Source organism: Polypterus senegalus, chromosome 6 (assembly GCF_016835505.1).
Source record: "Polypterus senegalus isolate Bchr_013 chromosome 6, ASM1683550v1, whole genome shotgun sequence".
NCBI classification, from domain to species: domain Eukaryota; kingdom Metazoa; phylum Chordata; class Cladistia; order Polypteriformes; family Polypteridae; genus Polypterus; species Polypterus senegalus.
The window spans coordinates 94494859-94517997 of record NC_053159.1 but is presented as its reverse complement, the minus strand read 5'-3'; the positions used below and the strand labels follow the sequence as shown (position 1 = coordinate 94517997).

The 23139-nt window shown below is 39.8% G+C and overlaps 2 protein-coding genes across 5 annotated transcripts in view; one reads left to right on the top strand and one right to left on the bottom strand.

Moving 5' to 3' along the window:
* Positions 1–211: 211 nt before the first annotated feature.
* Positions 212–8334, bottom strand: emc6 (ER membrane protein complex subunit 6). Its single transcript, XM_039756546.1, has 2 exons — positions 8091–8334; positions 212–852 (listed from the first exon to the last, which is right to left on the bottom strand). The coding sequence occupies exon 2, from the start codon at positions 831–833 to the stop codon at positions 501–503; it is 333 nt and encodes a 110-aa protein (XP_039612480.1). The 5' UTR covers positions 834–852; positions 8091–8334; the 3' UTR covers positions 212–500.
* Positions 8335–8486: 152 nt separating this feature from the next.
* Positions 8487–23139, top strand: part of shpk (sedoheptulokinase) — a 61751-nt gene continuing 47098 nt past the window's right edge. For 3 of the 4 annotated variants that reach the window (XR_005634087.1, XR_005634088.1, XM_039756545.1), the window contains exons 1-4: positions 8487–8572; positions 13685–13850; positions 16636–16777; positions 18144–18327. Coding sequence is in view for 1 of the 4 variants with exons in the window: in XM_039756545.1 (XP_039612479.1) it covers positions 8520–8572; positions 13685–13850; positions 16636–16777; positions 18144–18327 (545 nt within the window). In the remaining 3 variants the exon portion in view is untranslated. The remainder of the gene's footprint in view (positions 8573–13684; positions 13851–16635; positions 16778–18143; positions 18328–23139) is intronic. The other variant, XR_005634089.1, reaches the window with a different exon arrangement.

Below are 23139 nucleotides of genomic sequence, written 5' to 3'. Positions count from 1 at the left end.
ATAAAATATGTTACCTGTCATCGACAAGTAATAGGGCTAGTAAATAAATAGTGGCTGGACAACATGACCCCTCAGTCAGACAGTCAAATTGTGAGGATACCAAGACGGGTTTGTTGAACTACTTTGTGTTTTACCTTTAGCCTCATAAAGAAACCATCCAATTACAACAAACACCTTCCTTGAGTCTTGAACTGAAACAAACACGACAATGCACAAAGATCAGAATTTATTTTTACTTAAATTCTCTGTAGTGCAGACATAGCAACTGTCATTTTAGTGGAATTATTACAACTGTTTTGAGTCTACAGAAGGTTATGTAGCTTTTTCACATTTCATTATGCAACATAAAAACTAAGACATTTTCAATTTTCTTATTTTTGGCAGTTTAAAGAGGAATTGAACATAAATTAAATCCTAGCTATACAGTAAGTAAAAATTAGTTAAAACCATAATTCGAGCTCAAAGCCACTGCAAGTGTGTCAATCTCCAACTCCGTACATTTAGTACACGTGCACCATACCATACAGGAAGGTCCAGAAGAGGACATAAGTGAAAAGGCCCCCCACTAGCCCCCCAGTAAACAGCAGCCTTCTTGACTTGAAATATTTGTTCCACTTGCGCCCAGCTTTAAGTATAAGCAACAAGGAGAGGAGGAACGAAGCGAGGAAGTAGAAGATAAAGCCATAGAGTCCTGTTAGGCCCAGAATTCCTGCCGTGGCTCCTGACAAAGCTGACACAGATGTCCTGCAGTATTCCAGTACTGCTGCATTTCCTCGGACGGCCACTTCACTGATGAACTGAGGTCCGTCTCGTTTTGCTGCCAAAGCGGCCATTCTGTACACGTCGGAGCTACTGCAAAAGAGAACAAACAAGACCGATAATGAAACACGGGTGTCACTCATTAAAAACATAAGTCAGCACCTTAAAACCTAAAGGAATTACATGAATGGGTAACAAACACACTTACTGGTATGTGAAAAATATGAAAAAAGTCAAGTGTACATGGATATGACATAAAGAAATAAAGAACCAATAAGCTTCACATCCAGCCAAGTTAAATGTGTTTTCTTAATGTTTGGTAATATACTGTAGATAGCATTATTCCAAGGGAAACAGGAGGGGCAGACATAAGGCGGCCATAAGAGGTTGAAGCTAGTGCTGGGCGGTATGACCAAAATTCTATATCACGGTATTTTTCTAACTTATCCCGGTTTCATGGTATTCAACGGTATTTTTGTTCCCCATGCATGAGTGGATGTTAACCACATTTTCCACTGCAATTACTGCAGTAGACTGGCTAAGAATAACCTACTGCACTGTCATGAGAACTGTACAAAAAACATTTTAATGTGCACACAAGTATGAATACAGGTTTGCAAGGCCCCATAAAGTGAAGGGGGTGACACTAATGAAGAGAAGGAATCACATTGCATGACAGTTGCAGTCAAAATATCGAACCTTTTTATTGAACAAATTTTGCATACAACTTTTCAACCATCCAAAGAGGCATTTAGACTTAGTAAAATATCCAGAGGTGCTTGTCAAAAGTTGTATTGCACTGTACATGTCTTAGAAAAGGAATAAATAGTAAATATTTTTTGTAAACCAACTACACTTTCTGTTAATGTTAACAATCTCTGTCCACTGACACGTTAAAGTGACTTTTTAAACAACTTTACCATCATTAAACTGCATAATATTTAAACTAATAAATAATAACAATAAAATAAATAATAGCGTAACTTCCAGTAATAATACTATTACTTCAGGACTTCAAGCCCAGGTGCATTACACAGTATTTACCAAATTAAAATAAAATAAAACAAAACAAGTACAACTTGGTGATGACATCTTTACTGAACCATCATTTAGGCAAATTGCATTAATATGGACCTCGCTTCAAGCTAAGCTATATACATAAATAATAAAACTGCAACTTGCATTTATAATGCTATTTGTGGTATAGCCCTACGGAATCATATTAGGGCCACAGTGAAGAAAAAAAAAAAACACAAACCTAAAGGTCGAGATTAAAGTCGACATGTTGACGTTATTCTCAACATTTCCACTTTAATCTTGTCCTATCCTTCCTTTTTCTTTCTCCACATAACCTATCATCACACGATAAACGTCCTTGTGAAATTAAAACTAGTTATAAACTTAGACCACGGAGTGTTCAGTACTTTAAAAAAAAATCTTCGTTATATATGTTTAAATATGCCATCCATTCAGGGGATGTGCCCATCCCAGCAAGCATTGTGTGTGAGGCAGGAGCAAATCCTGAATGGGGTGCCAGCCCATCGCAGTGTGAATACGAGCAACACATACACTAGGAGAGTTAATATAGCATAACAAAACCCCACATCCTACATGACTTTAAAGGAAACTGAAGCACGCCAAGTAAACCCACCAGAAAAACATGCAAATTCAAGGCAGGGAACACCCGAGACCCCATTGCTGCGAGGCAGCTGTGCAACCTCCACGCCACCGTGCCACCACATGATTAATACATGCTTTAATACATTTCATCATGAAAATTATATCACGTATTTATCTTAGCATTCTAAATGTTCAGGGAGCAGGAATATCATGAAATTAATGTATTCTTTGTGGTGCCCGCGCCTCCTCAGTACAAGAGGAAGTCAGTTTAACAAGCAGTAGTGATTAAAATGGCTCGGGGAACACTTAATACAAAACATTTAATGTGCTACATAACTCATGACGGGGTTTGAGAAAATCTAGTAAATTAAATATTCATTTTAAAGATGAAGTTTAGTTTATGATGTTCTACTTTATATAAGCGTTGAGATGAAAGTGGAAATGTTGTCACACTATTACACAGTATTGAAAAAAATAAAACAAGCACAACTTGGCTGGCAGTACTATCCAGTAGAATAGAAACAGTATTCACACATTTGAACATAATGGTCCACATCCAACCTTTTAAATCCAAAGTATCTTCAGGAAACAGACATGACTCCTTTTTCCAGCAAAAGTCCTTCTGTGTCATCATGTTCTTCTTTATCGTCTGCTACAGCTTCAGTTTCGTAATGTTCTCTGTCCATTTTCACTGTACAACATCTCCATTACCGTATGTACTCCGTTGCATGTGTTTAGCGGCGTAGCAGTGAAAAAGGTCCCCCTTAAACAGTTTCCCGCTGCGCCATGTTCCGAGCGTTGTTTAGGCAATTTAAACCAGTGTTGCGGTATAAGAAAAATCCATATCATAAAAATAAAAAAACGTTTTTGGTATGAACCGGTATACCGCCCAGCACTAGTTAAAGCCATTGTAAAACAAAAAAGGGAGTTCTCCTTTAACTCCACTGGCTAAAACGGTTGCTTGTTAATCGAAAGACCCCAAGTTCAAGTCCCACTGCAGTAGGCAGGGGTTTTGCCAAAGAGTGAATTCTACAGCAAAGACACCAGTGAGTTACAAGTGTGCTAGACACACAATGCAACATCTTATTCAGATCAAATTCAACAACAATGCCTCCATTACCCATCAGGGTGGGGTTGTCAAAGACTTGAGAAGTAGAGGCCATGGGGGTATTCTTAAGGGTACCAGTGCTTCCGCCAACATTAACAATTGTCTCACAACTTCTTACGATTTTTCCAGCCGAGTACAACAAAGAGATGTGCTATCAGTATCGTTTTTACCAAAATAATGTCCATTACTTTAATGAGAGTTGCCTAAAGGAAATTGCATTCGCCAACAAATAAGAACAAGTTCACTGTGTAAACATTTTTGTTCATTTTATTAAAAAGAGTAGCCACGCAGCTTGAGCAATCATACAGAATCACATTAGAAAACAAACTGCATCATGGAAACATGCATTGCTCTGATCTTCCCTTGGCACAGCCGTATGTATGCAAGATCCGAGTCAGGTATTATGCAAAGTCACAGAGCACATGGAAACAAAAAGAGCAATAAATAAATAAATAAAAGAGCATCCAGTAAAGAGTACACCATACTGTGTGGCAAAACTCGCCGAGAAGCCAAACACAATGTCATACGTGCAGACATTAGCACCCAAGACATCCCCAAGTTAGGCCTACGGAGATTTGTTTTAGAGTACCACAAGTTTAAATGAAGTTTCAAAGAAGTGGTGGTGGCCTACAGAGTGGCCCTCTTTTAACGGCAACCTTGAAGTCACTTTTGGAGGTGGGGGTAAAGCAAATGGTGGTTTAAAGTTGGAATTATTTTTTTTTTTATGTTTCAAGTTCATGTCCTTCACCCAACTCGGCATTCAGGGTCCGAGTCACTAGCCCTGGTCTGGGATACTTTGCCCAAATATTTAGAAATTTCCTTTCTAGTATGAAAGTAGTAGAGACGATCAACACAGCCTATTAAAAGTACTGTACTTGTAAAAGTTACCCCTTTTTTCTGCCCACTTTTATTCTCTCACGATCACGATACATACTACCGCCCCTCTACCCAGGCATCTGACACGGTTAGCTTTTATTTGAAACTGGGAAAAACTGCGAGTAGTGTTTTGAGGCAATGGAATTGGACATTCTCTGATCTGGAGGAATCTCACCGTCACTTTATTATTTATTTTTTTTTTTTATTCAGTTTTAGTGAGTGTTCCTGCTCACACAGAATTAGTATGCACCTTATGGTGTATGATGCCAAAAAAAACCCCACAGACGTAGGTATATGTGACATTATGAAGAAATCATTTTATGACCTGAATAGTACCATTCACAAAACATCAGCACACTAATGCAATATTATTTGAAAACGAACAGTGTCAGATCGGGTGTGAATTTACGCTGGTGGTGTTACTTAGAGTCAGATCAGGAGAGGCAGGCACGTGTGCGGATTGTTAGAGTGTGATCGTCATTGAGAGAATATTTGTCTCTTTCTGTTTTTTTTTTCTCCGCGCTGCGTAGACATCGTGCACCAGAAGGCGTGAGCTTATTCAGTGCAGCAGGATCAACGCACATGTACTGTGCAAGGCATACTTGGGGCCACTGTGAAAAGAAGAGTGTTCGTGGCTCATATTGCAGAGGAACTTCGTTAATGCATCTTACTAGAAAAGGCGCTGGAAAAAGAAGCAGCGTGGTTAAACAACCCTGTTATAAGCAAGGGTGTGCCATACTGGGGCTCTGGCCTCACTACCAGTGTTGCCAGGATCAGCCATGAAGTGGGGAAAAAAAAAATAAAACAAATAAGAAGCTGGATTGATGGATGCTACCAGAACACTAAAGCTACAATGGCAATGTTATTTTAATAATTTGAATTGTCCATGCAGGGCTCAAATTAACTGGAATATTTTGAATGAAAGGATTTAAAATGCCAACATGAACATTGCAGTGCAGAAAAAGAGAAACTGAGCAAAACAATGAAGATATCACAGTGTGTATGTATGGCCTCTTAGCCATGACATCCGCAATAAATCTGTCCATTATGATTCTATTAAAAATATATACATATATTAAAAAGAAAGAAAAAAAAACTTCAACTGCAGATCTGTCTGTTACAGCAGAGCATGGCGGGATGTGCCAACTGCCACGAAGCAGATCCAATGACTGGAAGACACTATGCAAAGTGCTAAAAATTAAATGCAAATTCAGATGAGCTAACAAGAAAATCGACCAACTGCCTGTGTTTTAACTACCTCTGTTAGGATGCAAATCCACTTTCAGTATCTTTACTTTTGAACCAAGAAATGTTACACCATCTGTCCATATTGTTGTTTTGCCATCCACATAACAGTTCTTCCATTTAATGAAATCCACTTTTTCCATTTCAAATCCACTGGCAGCATCAGCACAAGATAGGGACCATCCTGGCCACTGCAGGGTATCAGAAAGTTATTTGCGATATTTCATAGATATTCACATGTAACTAAAATGAAGACTGCTAAATATATACTTGTTAGATGTTAACAAGATCATTCAAGGCAGGTTTCCATTTGCAAGCTGTACTTTTCTGCTGCACCTTTAAGGACATAAAATGTTTTCGTGTCCAAAACTGGTTAAGTGAACGTAATCTCCTAAATCAGTCTGGGACTCGAATTACTTAAAGCAAGAAATGGAAATATTTGAGCTCAACCAACTTACATATATATGTTTGCAATGATGCATAACCTAAGTGAAGGAGTGCAGAAAGAATACGAGTCACTACAGTTGATGCTCTATTAATAAAAGGAACGGCATAAACTGAAGGAGTAACTAAACTGACACACTTCATTTTAAATACATTAAAACCTTACTAAGCATCATTTTCCAGTTTATGTCTTTATTGTGCTCCACATGGGCATTGGACTGTTACTAAAATTTTGCCTTTAACAATACCAGCTTTTGGACCTCAGTACCAGTATCAAAATGGTTCTGAAGCAAATAATGAAAACTCCAAAACCCGCTGTCTCACTGCAGCTGCCACTGCAACACACCACACACCACTTCCCTCTTAATAGTCCTGATCACATGTAAATATTTGGTGTTTTGGCATGAGGGAAGACGGGTTTAGCTTGGCTTTTGAGCGATCACGTCCAGAAAAGTAGACAAAAATCATGTTTGGGGACGCTGAAGCATGTAAATTCATTGAAAACAAAAGTAAAACTCTTCACCGCAACACAATATTTTAAGAAAACTCAAAACTGCATGACCCAGTTGGAAAGGGTTGGAGCCTATCCCAGCAACAAAACCAGGCAGGAAACAAACCCAGAAGGGGCCGCAGGACCTTGCAGGGCAGAATCACCTACTCTCACATCGACAAACAGCCAGTTTAGAGCTGATAAATAACCTAACCAGCACATCTTTGGGCCTGTGGGACGAAAAACAGAGGCACACAGAAGGAGAACACGTAAGGCAGAAAACAAGCACGGGTTCAAACCCAAGATGCTGCTTCTGGAAGGCACTGTGCCACCACACTTCCTCACTTATGTGAAAAGGAATGTGGCCCTTGGATGCTCCTGCAGCAACTAGAGTACTGCAACACTTCCAACGTTTAAATATCAACAGTGCTATATACTTAGAGAAAGTAAAAGACAGGGACCCCCCAAGTCACCAGAAGACATTTTCTTTTAAAGAGAACACATTTCTACACTGGTGAAGCACTTTAGAAGATAAATACACAAGACTTTCCCTACTGGGTTCTGCCCATCTCCATAATGTCTTCTTATTAGGGTTGCTTCTCAACATATACATGGTGTCCTCTTGGTATTTTACTGGTTATTCCCCCTCCACACTTGCCAGATAATTTCTGCTGTCTGTTATTAGTACTGTCCGCTTTCAGCATCATGTTTTGCAATTGAAACTTAGGAGCTGGAGTGATTAAATCTATTTGAATGTCGTCTTTATTGTTTTAATGACTAGCACTATTCCATAACTGCATTCATACGGGGATTTTCTTCTCAATGATTAGTCACTTGTTCGAAATAGGATTGCCGAGTTTCTGTTGCCCCCCACCCCCTTTACACAAATGTTGGTTAAAAGTGTATGAAATAGCAACGAGAAAAAAGACCGATCCTCCAATTGGGACAGGTCCGATTTCGCCAGCAGGTGACTGCCAGCCCTCTCAATGCGTCACAACATATGAAACCTACCGTTTTCTCCTGCTATATTTAGACCCCAGAATAAACTCGACAGAAAAATAAGACAAAATGAAAATGTAAAAAAGTCAATGCCAAAGATGTAGGAAATTCATACAAAATCAAAAACTTTCAAAAAAACGCTCAATCTAACGGACTAAAAGCAAATTTCAAGACACAGTGAAACAACGATTAGTGTTCTTTATTTAGCACACGCACTTCCTCAAGACCAGAATAAAGAACTCCGGTCGAAGCAGTAGCCTTGTGCTTTTAGGTTCAAAAACCAAGTCACCATTCCACACTTCATACCTCTTAACGATATAACATTCACCAACACCGAGGGAAAAGCTAAGCCGCTACGACCATTGTGATCGACACATACTTCAAAAAAAGCGACAGACCGGGAAAATAGCAGTTGCACTGCTGTTTGCATTTGCAAAAAAACACTTGGATAATAAATAGCCAATAATGTTTGCTCGATCATTCGGCCACATACGTCCTTGCCTTCGTTTACAATCTAACTACGTTTTCCAAACCGGCCTCTCTACTTACCCCGATGCTCAGCTCTTCAACCAATTCCGTAGGCAGCAGGCTCAGTTGAACATCATATGAAACAGGGACAAAGCATCAGCTTGATTACTTTTTCTCTCTCTCCTTTTTTTATTATTTTCACTCATAAACACAAATATAGAGAAATCACAGCTGGTCTCGCGCAAAAAAAAAGAAAGCGCTGTTTCAATGATTTAACGCATCGTGTATAAGTGTGGCCATTTTGTAGCGTGGTGATTTATGGGTAATATTTTATAGAAACGTGAATACGAAAAAAATACCTGACTACATTAAGGTTAAATTATTGCTAAAATTTATAATCCACGTGATATCTTTATATTAAAAAAATAAAAAAAAAAACCAAAAAACTATTCACCTTTTCACTTGATCTTTAACCTTTTCTTTGTATACGGTAGCCGGACTGGGACATGCATGAACGTTTTCTCTGAGGTTTGCTGTGAGTCGCATCTGTTACGGCTATTTCAGTGCGTGTTAAATATTTATATGTATATGTTATGATCCTTTCTGTAAATTTAAACGTGAAGACATTTTTAAAGTGACTGTATTTAACTCGCATGTTCAATGTGTCATTGTTCATAACTGTTTATTGACTGTCATTACCTTCTGTTCAAAGCGGTTAAAGTCCATGCAGTGCGCCTTGACATTTGTGTTGTTATCTGAGACCTGAAGTCAGGACTTTTCACAATGCGAGCTTATTTATTTATTTTGGGACGATAATTTCTCCTAATATACAAGTAGTCTATAGCGGAAAAGCTGGATTTTATTAAAATGCCAAAAAGCAATATGCAGGAAGTACTGTTGATGAGTAATATAAAGGTTAGATCGGGTAAAATCATTATTGTCACATACACTGCAAGAACAAGGTGAAAACTTCGTTCCAGAGTTACGCTGTTTTGGGAAGGGTGGACAGGAAAGTATTTACAGGGAATAAGATGATATAGAAATAAATAAATTGAGTACCATAAACCAGCACGTGAGTACAGTGCACAGTATTGGGCATGTAACATTACTGAAAACTCCGAGACCTTATTGGCTGTGGAAAGAAGCTGTCCCTAAAGTAGGCGGAGCGTGTGGTAAAGCTCCAGTAGCGTTTATTAGAAGGCAGAAGTGAAAACGTGATGAGGTGGATGACTGTCATCTAAGATAATAGATTCAACCACCCCTAGACTTTAAGTGGGGTAGATGGTACAAAGCTGTGGAAGGTCAGCCCCAATGATTTTAGAAGCAGTAGTGCAGCAGTAGAAGTTCATCAGTATTTTGGTTTCCACCCCAAAGCTCTTTACCCTCCTCAGTGAAAGAGCCTTTTTGAAGATGTAGGTGGTTTCGACAGACCATAAAAGGCAGTCTGTTGTCTAGACACCCAGGAACCTGAAGCTACTAACTCTCTGGACAGGAGAGCAGTTGATGGATGTGGATTGGAGCATGATGGCCATTGTTCTTCCAGAAGTCAACAATGACCTGCTTTGTTTTTTTGTTTTTTTTTTTGACATTCAGGGAGAGGTTGTTGATGTGGCACTGTACAGTCAGGCCAGCCCTCCTGTAGGCCGTCTTCTCATTATCACAGATGAGGCCAATCGTGATTGTGTCATCCACAGACTGCATGATACTGTTTCCCCACATGCTTTGCTACACAGTCATAGATGAATTAACTGTATAGGTGTGGGCTGAGGCAGCAGGCTTGCACAACACCAAAGTTGGTGAGCAGCATGAAAGAATTATTGTTGCTAATCCTGACTGACTGGGGCCTATTTGTCACAAAGTCAAACATCCAGCCATAGATGGAGCTGCTCAGACCAAGGCATCTGAGCTTCAGCACCAGGCTGTAGGGCACAATGGTGTTATAAAGGCAGAGCTGTAGTCAATAAACTACATCATGAAATAGTTGTTTTTTCCATTCCAGATGTCTCAGAGCAATGTTCAGGGTGAAGTGGATAACATCATCCACAGACCTGTTATACCAGTATTCAAATTGTAGTGGATCAAGGCTAGCAGGGAGATTGTGTTTAATATGAATCATGACCAGTTTCTGCAAAGACTTCAAAAGAGATGGCCCAGTAATCAGTCGTTTTAGCTGGGAACATGCAGATTTCTTTGGCATAAGCATGATTTTGGTTTTCTTCAAACACAGCAACACCATGCACACAGACAAGGGCAAAATGAAAATGTTGGCCTATACTCGTGATAGTTGGGTGGGACGCACCTTAAGGACGTCGGGTTGAGATGCCATCTCAACTAGCAGCTTTACAGGGTTTAACCCGTTTAAAAGTTTCACTTATGTCAGCCTCCAAACCCTGCAGAATGGCTCTGGCTGCTGGTAGTGCTGGAAACATTACGACTCTTGCCACGTCTGAGCCTCGAGGCCCAACAACAATGACAATTATTTATATAGCACATTTCCATACAAAAAGTAGCTCAAAGTGCTTCACATAATGAAGAATAGAAAAATAAAAGACACAGTAAGAAAAATAAAATAAGTCAACATTAATTAACATAGAATAAGAGTAAGGTCCAATGGCCAGGGTGGACAGAAAAAACAAAAAAAAACTCCAGACGGCTAGACAAAAAAATAAAATCTGCAGGGATTCCAGACCATTAGACTGGCCAGTCCTCTCTGGGCATTCTACCTCACATAAATGAAACAGTCCTCTTTGGATTTAGGGTTCTCACGGAAGGGCTTGATGATGATGGTTACGTAGACTTCTGGCTTTTAATCCATCCATCATTGTTGGAGCATCATGATGCTTTGAGTAGGTGGTGGTGGCGCAGGCCAGCCATGAGTATAGAAATAAAAGTATTTAAATAAATCTTATGTATTCATTTTCTCATGCATTCAGGTTTAGGCTAATTGTATTCTGTACAGAATGTCTTTGCCTCACAGTTCTTTTAGGGCACATTTTTAAGAAGCTGTCAGTTTTGAAGGAAATGATGGTATGTGTAACAAGAAGTGAATTAATCCTGGTATTTATAGCTCCAAACTATAGACTTATGCGCCAAGTCTTTTTAAGTTTGGTAAAACTTGGCCGCCAGACACATTGACAAAATTTAGTAGCAGATGCAGATTGTCATTTAATTTCATTAAAATGCATACTACAGTATTGTAATTACACTGATTACACAGTTTTGGTCAGTTATGGGCAAGTAATCGTCTGGGAAGTGTTGTTCATTTATGGTATCCTTATATGAGTAGCATGAAGAAGAAAAACAAAAAAATACTGTTTTTGTGTTCACGAGAATTACTTATGGAAACTTTTTAATCACTTCAGGTTTTTTTGTCTGTCACCTCCGGACTCATCATTATGAGAAAAACCTCCTGTTCAACATGTCTTCATCTTTTTAATACGCAATGTTGTACTTTTTGGGATTCTCCCCCTGCTTTTGATCCTCTCAACCAAAAATAAAAACCCTTTTAGGCCATTTTTGACCATATTTTGTGCAGGAAATTATACCCTTATGATAAAGAGTAAACTGACGGACTGTAAGTTTTGCATGCCATACCCACTGACCACAGGGGTTCACCCCCTAATGGGATAAAAGAGATTAAAGTTACTACTTTTCACAAAACTTTGAAAAAATAGAGTTAAAAATTATCAATTTCAAACATAAGCATGTGGGAAAGAGCGCTGTTTGGGAGTGGCAAGTTGGGCGACCAACCCAGGCCCCGTGCCTAAGGGGACCCTACTTTTGAGGTCCGCATGTCCTGTTCGAGTGGATTTGTCAAGTTATATTCTCCAGTTATATTTTGATAAAGCCTGCGTGTTATCTTGCAAAAATCTAGCTGAATACTGTAATGAGAAAATCCAGTGTATGTTAACATTATTTTAATTAAATTTGCGCGCATGTTTTTACAGTCCACACAGTCTATTTCTTAATCACCTCTACTAAAAGTGTGCCATCTTGTCTACCGGTGTGCTTCCACGCACATTTTCCCCAGCTAGGTATTCTTTGTTAATCCCATTTGCCAATCACTCCTCCTGCTGCCAGTGTCTCGGGTGCCTTTTAATTCTCCACCCTATTCATTGATGACCCAGACCTTTTGTCTTGGTCTGTTACGTTGTCTCATACTTAAAAGGTTAGATGGCCTAACTTTAACAAATTTCCAGTGATCATCTTCACATTTTTCACCAGGCTTTGGCCACCACTGCTCATTACCAAGTATTCTGTTATGTTCCCTGAACCAGATTCAAACCTTAATTAATCTTTTCCCTTACATCTTTGAATCCCAGAATCCCTTTGCTATTGGCATTACTCCTGCCAAAGAACTCCTCCAGGAACTCCTTCTCAAATAACAGCACTGATTCTTTAGCTGTGAAGCAGCAGTAGTAGTAACCAATCCATACATACTTTACCATTTCCTTTAGATGTATGGCTATGAAGATGTAGTTAGTCTTAAAAGGCATGTAAGTAAAGTTACAGTGCCTAGAAAAGCTGTTAACCTCTCTACTGAATCCTGATGTATTAGATTGAAAAATTTTATTTATGGCTTCCATGTTCTTGGTGGCATAGCGCTTAGTACTGTAGCCTCTGTGTTGGGTCATTAGCAATGTGAAGTTTGCGTTTTCTCTCCATGTCAGTGTGAATTTAACTATTACATTTCCTGCATGTCAAACAATCTGTGAGACTGAATTTTCCCAGTGTGACCTTGTTTCTTGCAATGGACTGGCATCCTGATCAGAACTGGGTTTTTTTTGTCTTGCACTTAGTGCTGCTAGGATAGGCCTACTGTTTCCCTGAAGTAGTAAGCAGGTCTGAGAATATTAGTTATGATACTAATGCATTCTACCTCCAAAAGCCTTTCCATAAAGAGAAATATGGAACATTAAAATCATAAAAGATAAACATCTTGTGAGGTGAGCCTTTATATATCTAGTGTTTTTCTGCTTTGAGTCTAATTGATCCTGAAGATTACCAATGCTTGTTGAAGGTTGCTGCCATCAGAACAGTTTACAGCAGCAGTGGTATGGCCTTACTAATGTACTGTAGAGTGTCTGATTTGCATCACACATGCAGTGTAGTGTTCAGGCCAGAAAGTCCTACTTTAGTGTCCTCAGAGGAAGAGCCTTTCCTCTGCAATATCTGCAGTGCCCACTGGGTGGCACTGTGCAAATACTTTATAGGCAAGGATCTTTTTTTTATATGCTACGTTCAGCTGGGGTCTCTCTCTTGCTGGTATCCCATAAAGGTTCTATATGCTTAGTGCCTTGGAGATTGCTAGGAATCAAAGTAAAACCCTGGGTGTGTTTACATTCAGATTATGCTGAAGATGTCAATGGTCTGACTGCACTTTGTAAAAGTTTAAGTTATGTGTATAGCGTGTTGGTTAAACTCTCTGAAACTATTGAAATTCAGTGAACAGTTAAAAATTTACTTTAAAATGCATAAAGTTGTATTTCCAGCTAAATCAGGAATGAGATAATATATTTTATCAAGAATGAGACAGAATTAATTTTATTACAATGACAGCATAAACAGTCCTGAATTCCATTATGAGTTATAACCAGTTGAGCCTGGCTGTCACACATTTTTCATGTTTATTGCTATTACTACTGTTTACTGGAATGTCTTTGCTTTCTTCACAGAAAAGGCATAATGTCACATTTCCATGGCTCAGCACAGTATGTGCTTGGCATTGATCTCGGAACAACATCTGTAAAAGCTGTATTATTAGAATCCATGTCCAAAAAGATTGCCAGCAGTGAAACCAGACCAACTAAGGCAGAAGTCTTAAGTGATTTAGGACCTCAGGTGAGAATTTGTACTTTTTTTTTTAATTAATTCTCAAAACAGAGCACATCTTTGACAAAGGAGCAACAACAACACTCAGTAGCAGCATATTGCATGACTAGCTCTTAGCTACATTTATTTTGAGTACACTTAAGTTACTGTGAGAATTACAGCAGGAATTCAGAGCAGTGTGAGAAGAAAGGTGCAAGACTGGCTTGATTTTTGTTTTTTGTTTTTTTTTAACTGCTGCAGTGGGCTGGCACCCTGCCCAGGGTTTGTTTCCTGCCTTTCACTCTGTGTTGGCTGGGATTGTCTCCAGCAGACCTCCGTGACCCTGTAGTTAGGATATAGTGGGTTGGATAATGGATGGATGTTTTTTTTAACTGGGAGTGCCATTGATGTGGTCCTTCATGGCAGCCATTTTTTTAGTAGATACTAGGGGACAATACTTGTCCTTTATTTCCGGCCCCGGGCATGGTTAAGTCTCTTTCTAACAGAACATATAACGCTGCTGTTGTTGTGAAGGGGGGATCAGCTGAACGCTCACTAAGGAGATGCCGTCGGATCAGCTGCTGTGTTTCTGCTGCTGTTGGCGAGCTGCATATTTTCTTTGTCTCGCTGCATGTCGATCATTTAAAAACCTGTACAGCAGCTCTTCTTTTGCTACTTTGTGTTTCTGCCACTCATGTTGTGAAGGGGGAGGGGGGGATTGCTGAACGCACGCTAAGGAGAAGCAGTCGGATCATCTGCTGGCTTGTTGCTGCTGGCAAGCTGCATATTCTTTTTGTCGCGCTGCACGTCGATCATTTAAAAGCCTGTACAGCAGCTGTCCTTTTGCCACTTCACGTCTCTGCCGCTCGCGTTTTGGGGAGGTTTGTTTGGGGGTTCGGTATGAATGCACACTAAGGTGAAGCAGTCGGATCATCTTCATGTTTTACTTGTTGCTTTTCGTTTTAAGAGCTGGGAGCACATGAAATATGTGTCTGCCAAAAGCATTCCAACAACTGCTAGGTTAGATGTCCATGAACATGTTTTAAATGTTGTCTCACTGCCTTGTCTCGCGTGACCCAAGATTTTCTTTTATAATATAGAGACATTTGAAATGAAAAGAAATGTAAAAGTCAGTCCATCCATTTTGTGACTGTGCCAAGTCAACTGTAGCATGGGATCGGCAGAGAGTGTGCCTGCAATTCAGAAGTCAACCCCATGTGTCAAACCAGCTCTCCATAGAGCATACACATTCATTCTGGCCAAGTGTGTGATCATATTTGTAATGTGTAAGGAATTTGGAGAATCCAGGGAATGTAGTAGCATAAACCAACTTAGAGTTTATTCCTGCTTTTTGTCTTATAGGCAGTAGCTACCAACAACCCAAAATTAGAATTGAGGACTTCAGAAGTTGAAGGAGTTTACTAACATTTAAGCTATTGAAAAGTTTATCTAAGGTGTGGCACATGCTCCAAAGATGAAAGATTACCGACATTTTTGTATAACAGTACACACATATTCACATCTATTTTTTAGCAGTAGATTATAACATATGTTCATTCTCAAAACCACTTAATCAATTTCAGTGTTTCAGAGGTCCCGAGATTTTCCTGGCAGCATTGGGCAAAGGGCAGGAACCAGTTATGAAAAGGGCAGTAGCACCCACTTGGAATCACCACTTAATCTCACTTCTTTGGCAATGTTGGAAGAATAATCACACTGATACAAGCAGAACATTCAGTCTTCAGATAGACAAAGATGAGGCACATGATTTAAACCCGGGATCCATAGGCAGCAAGCACTTACTGCTGTGCGATCAACACCTGCAATAGATATTAGTTACTAAGGATTAATTGCTCTCTGTGTCTACAAGAACCAGAAAAATTTTCAGAACTTGCAAAGTAATTGCACACTTACTCATCAATATGCATTTTACAATAAATCATTGCATAGGCTTGAAGATATTACTAAAATATTAAAGGCTTACATTTTAAGATCTTGATTTGACATATCTGAAACTTATATTAATTTTCCTTCAAAGCAGATTAAATGACTGGAAAGTTATGTGACCTGTGGTACCTTTTCTGCATCCCGTCATAATGAGAAAGGTGGCCAACATACAAAAATATATTTCTTTTCATAAATGTCTGTTAAAGATACAAAAGATTGATTTTTGCATATATTCTATATCATTTTAATGAAGGCTGTGTGAATTTAGTTTCAGTGTGTTTAGAAGAGAGACAGATAATGCCTCCCACTTCATAAGCTCATTATTACCAACTGTGCTACATTACTGATGCACACAACCCAAGCATTGTCTGTAAAGTTTCATATTGCAAATGCATTGTAGATCAATGAGCTATGGAGTTCATCCATTTTCTAACCACTTGTCTAGGGCTGGAGCCCACCTTTCTAGGGCACCAATTCATGTTAACACCAACACAAACTCATATTTACTAACAAAAATATAAACCAGTTAAAAAAATATCATATCAATAGGGTTATAGAGCTTGGCATAGCTACATCTCAATTAGAGCTGCAATGCTGTTTTTTTAAACACTGCTAATTCTTTTTTCTTGTATAAACAGCCTAGGTGAAATTTCTGTATTTTATCAATAATGTAAAGAAGCATAATCCAATTTCTTGTACAAGTTGTTTGTGGATTTTTTTTTGTTAAGATCCAACACTTCGGACAACAGCACTTATAATGTAATTTCAATTAAATTAAAATCTTCTACACAAAATGCATACCTATTATGTTTTATATTTTCCATACATTTTTGTTGCTGGCTGTGCTTATTTGTTTTTGCAAATACAGGCCAAGGAACAAGATGTGGGGAGAATTGTAAATGCCCTAAATGAATGCATGGCTGTACTACCCAAGGACCAACTGCAAAAGGTGGTCAGGATAGGCGTCTCTGGACAAATGCATGGAGTCGTCTTCTGGAACGCGGAAGCCAGTATGTTTTGTCTTTGTTAGCTGAAATTTTATACAGATGTTATGTTTGTTTGCATTGAGTTACAGACTGTTTCAAAAAGATGTTAGTTTCTACCTCCTGCTGGCTCCTGAGAATCTTTTTAGAAACAGAAGCCTGATTTCCTCCTTTGATTTAAATTCACGAATGTCTTGAAAGTACTAACAGATGTAAATTGGTCAATAATGGTTACCATAAACCATGGAGGACAATAAAGCTATGTGTTTACATTGTGCTTTACACGGTTAACTGTTCAGTGTCTCTAGAAAGACATGAACTGCTTATTTCTTTGAACTTCTTATTACAGATTTTAACTATTCCTTTAATGTGTCCTATTGATGAAACAGTAAAAAGGGTTTGCACCTAACCACAGAGCCCACATACCATGTACTAATGTAAACTTTTCAAACCTCTTTAATCAAATCCATGGTGGATTAAAGCACATCCCATCAGCACAGGGTACCAATCCGGCCCAGGGTACCAGTTCATTAAAGGCCCACTCAAGTGCACAGGATTGACGTAGAATCCCTAGTAAACCTAATGGACATTTCTTTGTTATGTAGTAGGGAAACCTGACGAAACACATGCCGATAAAGAGAGAACATGCAAACTTCACATGGGCAATGATCAGGCCAGGGATGTTGGATTCTTGAGATATCAAGTCTAACCAATGCACCATAATGCTGTTTGCATTTTATATTATAGTTTTATTTAGTTTTGTTAATGAATATTAATTTATTTCTCAAGGTGTAACTTTTACATAAAATATTTAATTTGCATATGTTATCATTATGCATGGAATGGTGGTACAGTAGTTAACTGGATTTAAATCCTTGCTCAATTTCTGACTGAAGGAAACGTACCTGTTTTTCCTTGTCTGTGTGGGTTTACCCTCCACGTTGTGAGGATGGACAGGTTCAGTTAATTGGAAACTATAGACTGGCCTCATACACAAGGGTTTAAATGTGTGCATGAGTGTGTCCTGATATTGACTTGCACCTTATGTAGGGCTGACTCCTGCCTTGCACCTGATACCACTTCAACAGGCTCTACCTGCCTGTGATCCAGAATGGAGATAAGAGATAATGAGTTTATTGGATCTGAGAATACACAGATGGTGACAAATACGGTTTCCTGCAGACGGCTTGAACTCCATCTTTGGATAATTAGTGCCTTATGCCCAGTGCTGCTGGAGTAAATTCTGCCTCCCCTCGAATCAGAATATGACAGTCAATGTGATGGATTGGTGGATGGAGTTGCTACAGTCACATGGAATAATGAGGGAATTACATTTTATTATGAAGACTTAAGTGGTCTAATTTTCCTTTTCCTCTTTTGTTTATTGTTTCAGTCTGTGACTGGCAAAGCTCTGGCACAAGTCAGATTTTCAAGGAAAAGACTACCAGTAATCTGATCACTTGGCAGGATGGGCGTTGCAGTGCAGAGTTTCTTGCTTCACTTCCACAGCCAGACTCCCATCTGAGCCTTGCTTCTGGATTTGGCTGTGCCTCCATATTTTGGATTCTTAAAAACAGGTACAAATTCCACTAATAAGGAATTATTTTTAAGGCTATGTACTGTTAGTATTTTGTAATTATCACCATTTTTACAACCTTTTATTGACAAAAGACCATAATATGGAAGTTGATGCAGTTGTCCCTTGACCTGATACATGAACCACTGTAAATAGTTTCACACAAGGTACTGAAATTAGGAAAGTGTTTCTGTGGTGAGCTGAAGCCTGGAGGCAGTGGTGGGCTACTTGTCCTGATGCCTTGCTCCTTCACATGATAAAGTGTGATCAGTCAGAGGCAGTACAAGTTTCAAGTTCACATAGTACATATACAAAAGAATATAGATTATATTAATGAACCTAAGTATTTCTCTTATGTTGCAGTTTTTACAGCTGCTTTGGCACTACTTTCAGAACTTTAATGTAATTTTTCAAAACTCTAGACCAAAACCTCAACATGGTCACCACTTGTAACACAGGCTGTGCAACGTTCAGATCATTGCAGTTTGCACTCATATTGTTAAAGAAACCTTGCACTATGATAAAAATCGACTTACTTACTTAATTAAAGTAACAAACTTATCCTCAAATGGAACAAATTTGAAAAACCTTTGAGTCAATAATCAGGCAGGAGAAAAGGTTGTCCATCTGTGTCATTTATTACTCTTCAGCTAATGCTTGAATGAGGAGCATTCTTCTTGATCAAAATGGTCAGAAAAACAAAGGGTGCAGGTTCATTTTATAAACTTTTCAGTTTACGTACAGTGTCAATCAATGCATACATTTTACACTGGGTGTTTTGGTTGTTTACACCTAATGATCTATATAAAATAAAAGTCTGTTTTACTATATGCATATTATTCTTGTATCCTTTGGGTTGAACCACCACTCTTGAAATTACTATGTATATAACAGCTGTCCAATCTTGATGAATACAAGTCATCTGATCTCTTGGTCATCTTTCAGTACATTTTGCATATTACATTTATGTCTCTGCTCTTCACATAACCATTATCAGGCTTCCTGATGTGTTAAACAGATTTAACCCTTTATTCAATTTCTTTAAGGTGAATGCTATATTTTAATTTGGAAAGCATATCAAAACACTTTATTCAGAGTGACTATGTGACCCCAAGTATATTTTTTCCACTGTTATTACAGAATCATTGAGACATTTTTCAGATCACCCACACACTGGCAACCACTGGTACTGACAGTGCTGGCTATGAGTATTTTCTCTGTCCCCATGGGTCTGGTGACCATGGTGAAAGTGGCTTCATGTTCCTTGACTTTGCAAAAAGTCAGGGGCTGCGAATCGCTGGATCCTGGTTGCAGCACCCTGAACCGCATCGTTGGACTTGGTACTCCAATACTGGTGGTGTGGTGAAGGAGATCGATCACATTCTCATTGGCAGATTTAGGAGGCTCTTGAAAAATTGCAGCATCTACAGAAGTGCCCAGTTTGTGAATTCTGACCACAGACTTGTTGCTGCTGGTCTTAGGATCCAACTTAGGTTCAGTAGGTTACCACCTACTAGGAAAAAGGCTGTTTCTAATGAGTATGCACGCAGTTTGTGTGAGGAACTTGCAGATTTGTGTACGACTGCCGATCCTAACGTGATGTGGGAGACCTTCCGTGAAAGTTGCTGAGGGTTGTGTTGATGTTACCAGTGTTCCCAGAAGGTGGTGTTTCATCTCGCAGGGCACCCAGGATATCATCGAGATGAGTCGCAGCGCACGGCTCAGTGGCAACTCTGGTCTGTACTGGGAACTGAGAAAGACGGCTGTGAGGGCTCTGGGGGCAGATAAAGAGACGTTTGTTAGAGGAATCTGTGAGCAAGTGACACACCATTTGTGGTCTAGATACCCACGTCCTGCTTACAGAGGAATCAAAGTATTACGCACGGCTAATGGAACGGTCCTCACGGATGACACTGCAGTTGTGACCTGCTGGGCTGGCTACTTTGAGCAGTTGTTCAAAGCTAATCCTCCGGCTAGGACATTGGAATTTCTGGGTTCACGGTTTTTGAGGCTGATCACTTGCTAACCTACCAGCGGCCAGAACAGTCTGGTTTTAAGCCTAAGAAGTCTACCATTGACCACATCCTGGCACTGAGGGTTCTTATGGAGCGCAAAAGCGAGTTTCTTTGCAGCCTTTGTCGATTTTCGCAAAGCGTTCGACTTAGTTGATTGAGCTGCCCTGTGGGGCATCCTGAGGGTTTGCGGGATCCCTTCGAGGTTGCTGGATATCATGACCGGCCTGTACACTGGTACTGTGAGTGCTGTGCAGAGTGGAGGCAGGAGCTCTGCATTTTTCCCAGTTGATTCTGGGGTTTGTCAGGCGTGTATTCTTGTTCTTACTCTGTTCAATGTGTTTATGGACTGGGTGTTGGGCAAGGTTGTGGGGTCCAGAGGCTGTGGGGCATCTGTTGGTGAAGAAAGATTCATGGATCTTGACTTTGCTGACGATGCTGTGATCTTCGCGGAGTCAATGGAGGCTCTGATAGGGGCGCTCGAGAGACTGAGTGAGGAGTCTGAGTGTCTGGGCTTGCGAGTGTCCTGGATAAAAAACAAGATCCAGGCCTTTAACGACCTCTTGGGCACAGCTATCAGCAGTGTGTCTGTTTGTGGAGAGAGTGTTGACCTTGTTGAGAGATTTACTTACTTTGGCAGTGACATTCATGTCTCTGGTGACTCTTCCTGTGAAATCAGTAGACGGATTGGGAGAGCATTTCATGAGGTCGCTGGAAAGGGGTATGTGGCGTTCCCGATATCTATGCAAAAGGACGAAGGTCCAAGTCTTTAGAGTCCTGGTGTTTCCTGTCTTGCTATATGGTTGCGAGACATGGACATTATCCAGTGACCTGAGACAAAGAATGGACTCGTTTGGTACTGTGTCTCTCTGGAAAATCCTTGGACACTGTTGGTTTGACTTTGTGTTGAATGAGCGGTTGCTCATGGAGTCCCCAATGAGGCATATTACCTACATTGTGAGGGAGCGTCAGTTACGGAACTACGGTCATGTGGCTCGTTTCCCCGAGGGTGATCCGGCTCGTAAGATCCTCATTGTTGGGGACCCGAGTGGCTGGACCAGGCCAAGGGGTCGCCCATGTAACACCTGGCTGCGGCAGACAGAGGGTCATTTCTGGAGGGTGGGACTGGACTGTGTGTCTGCCTGGGGGGTTGCAAACCGGGATCCCTAGTTTTTTCACAGTGTAGTGGGTGCGGCAATGCACTGTACCAGTGCATGCTCCCCAATTTGACTTAACTTGACCCACACACAAGATACCATTAGTGTCATCATTTAGTTGCTCATACAACCATTAGATATTGTAGTACAGAATATGTGTTAGATGTTTTATCATGGTGCTACTTGTAATTTAACTGTAAAAGGACCATTAGAGAGAATACTAAATCACAACATACTGTAGATTCCCTTTACAATAAATGAAACAACAATTAGGTAAAAAAAACTAGAGTACTACAACAACAACAAAAATTCAAACTGCCGTGCTCCTCACCTGCCTTACAAAATGCAAAACAGAGGATTACACGTCTCCTTCATTTCCATTAACCCTTTCATGCACATTTGGCCACAGGTTCTCATCCACATCAAAATAAATGTTCTCTCTTGCCAAACATCTTGGAAAGAACCTTTAGGCATGGTCTATCCAGGCCTGAAACTGTGATGTTGTTGCATGACTCATCCATGGCCTGGAGGATGGTCCTTTGTTAATGTGGGCACCTATCATACACTTTCCACCTCCATGCTGAGAAAAAATCCTCAATAAGGTTAAGGAGAATATGGGGGCAAGTACACAGTGGTGAATTGTTGATGAGCCATAAACTGTTCCTGCACCAGTTGAGCATGGTTGTGATGGTGCAGGTCAGTTCCTTGCTCTCTCTTCATTTTTGGGAGCCTCTTGAACCCGACACTGTTAGATGAGCTTTCTAAACGAATGACAAACAGACATGAAACAAGGGGATGGTGAAAAGTGCTCAAGTGCTTTTATTAAAACAGTCTAACAACAACCTTCAAAAAGTGCAGTGCTCTAAATGTTCCATAAGTAAATAATCCATAAAAACAAAGGTGAGGTGGAGGTTAAAATTCAAACAAATAAATCTGTTAAAATCAGAGGTTAAAACACAGGCAGGAAACTCCTCTAAAACACTAGCCTCTGTGCCACTCCTTTGGCTCTTTCACCAACCTCTTTAGTGCCTTACAGGCCTCATCTGAACACTTGCAGGATTGGGATGTTCTGTAAGTGATGAGGATGGACTCCTTTGTGCACCTGTACAAACTGGTGACCACAGATGGAGTTAATTTGTTTTTTTTCTTTGCTTTTATTAAAGAAAATTATGTTGGGGAGCCTTCTTGATATCTATGGATGTGTTGCACCCACATCTGGTTATCAGTGACACTATGAAGTTTAAATTTGATTGACCTCTCTCTAAAGTTATCCCTTTGATGCTGATTAGAACAGCTCCTCTGTTTTGCTGACATTAAGGGAAAGACTGTTGTCCTGGCACCCTTGTGTCAGAAGACAAATCTCCCAGTAAGCTGTCTCATCTTTGTTTTCTACTGTTTATAAATATCACAGTGAGTTATAAGGTGAATGATAGCCAAGGGTCACAAGAAAAAGTGAATTAGACAAAAAATACTTTGCAGAAAATAGTGTGCAGTGTATTCACTTCCTAGAAAGATTTTATTAGCCTTTATGCCAGTGAGACAGAAAAGGAGGTATGGAGTAAGGGCTTCCTTTAGCAGTATGGTAAGAAACAAATGGCACAAAATATAATGTATTCAGTGAGGCATGGCGATTCACTGCATCAT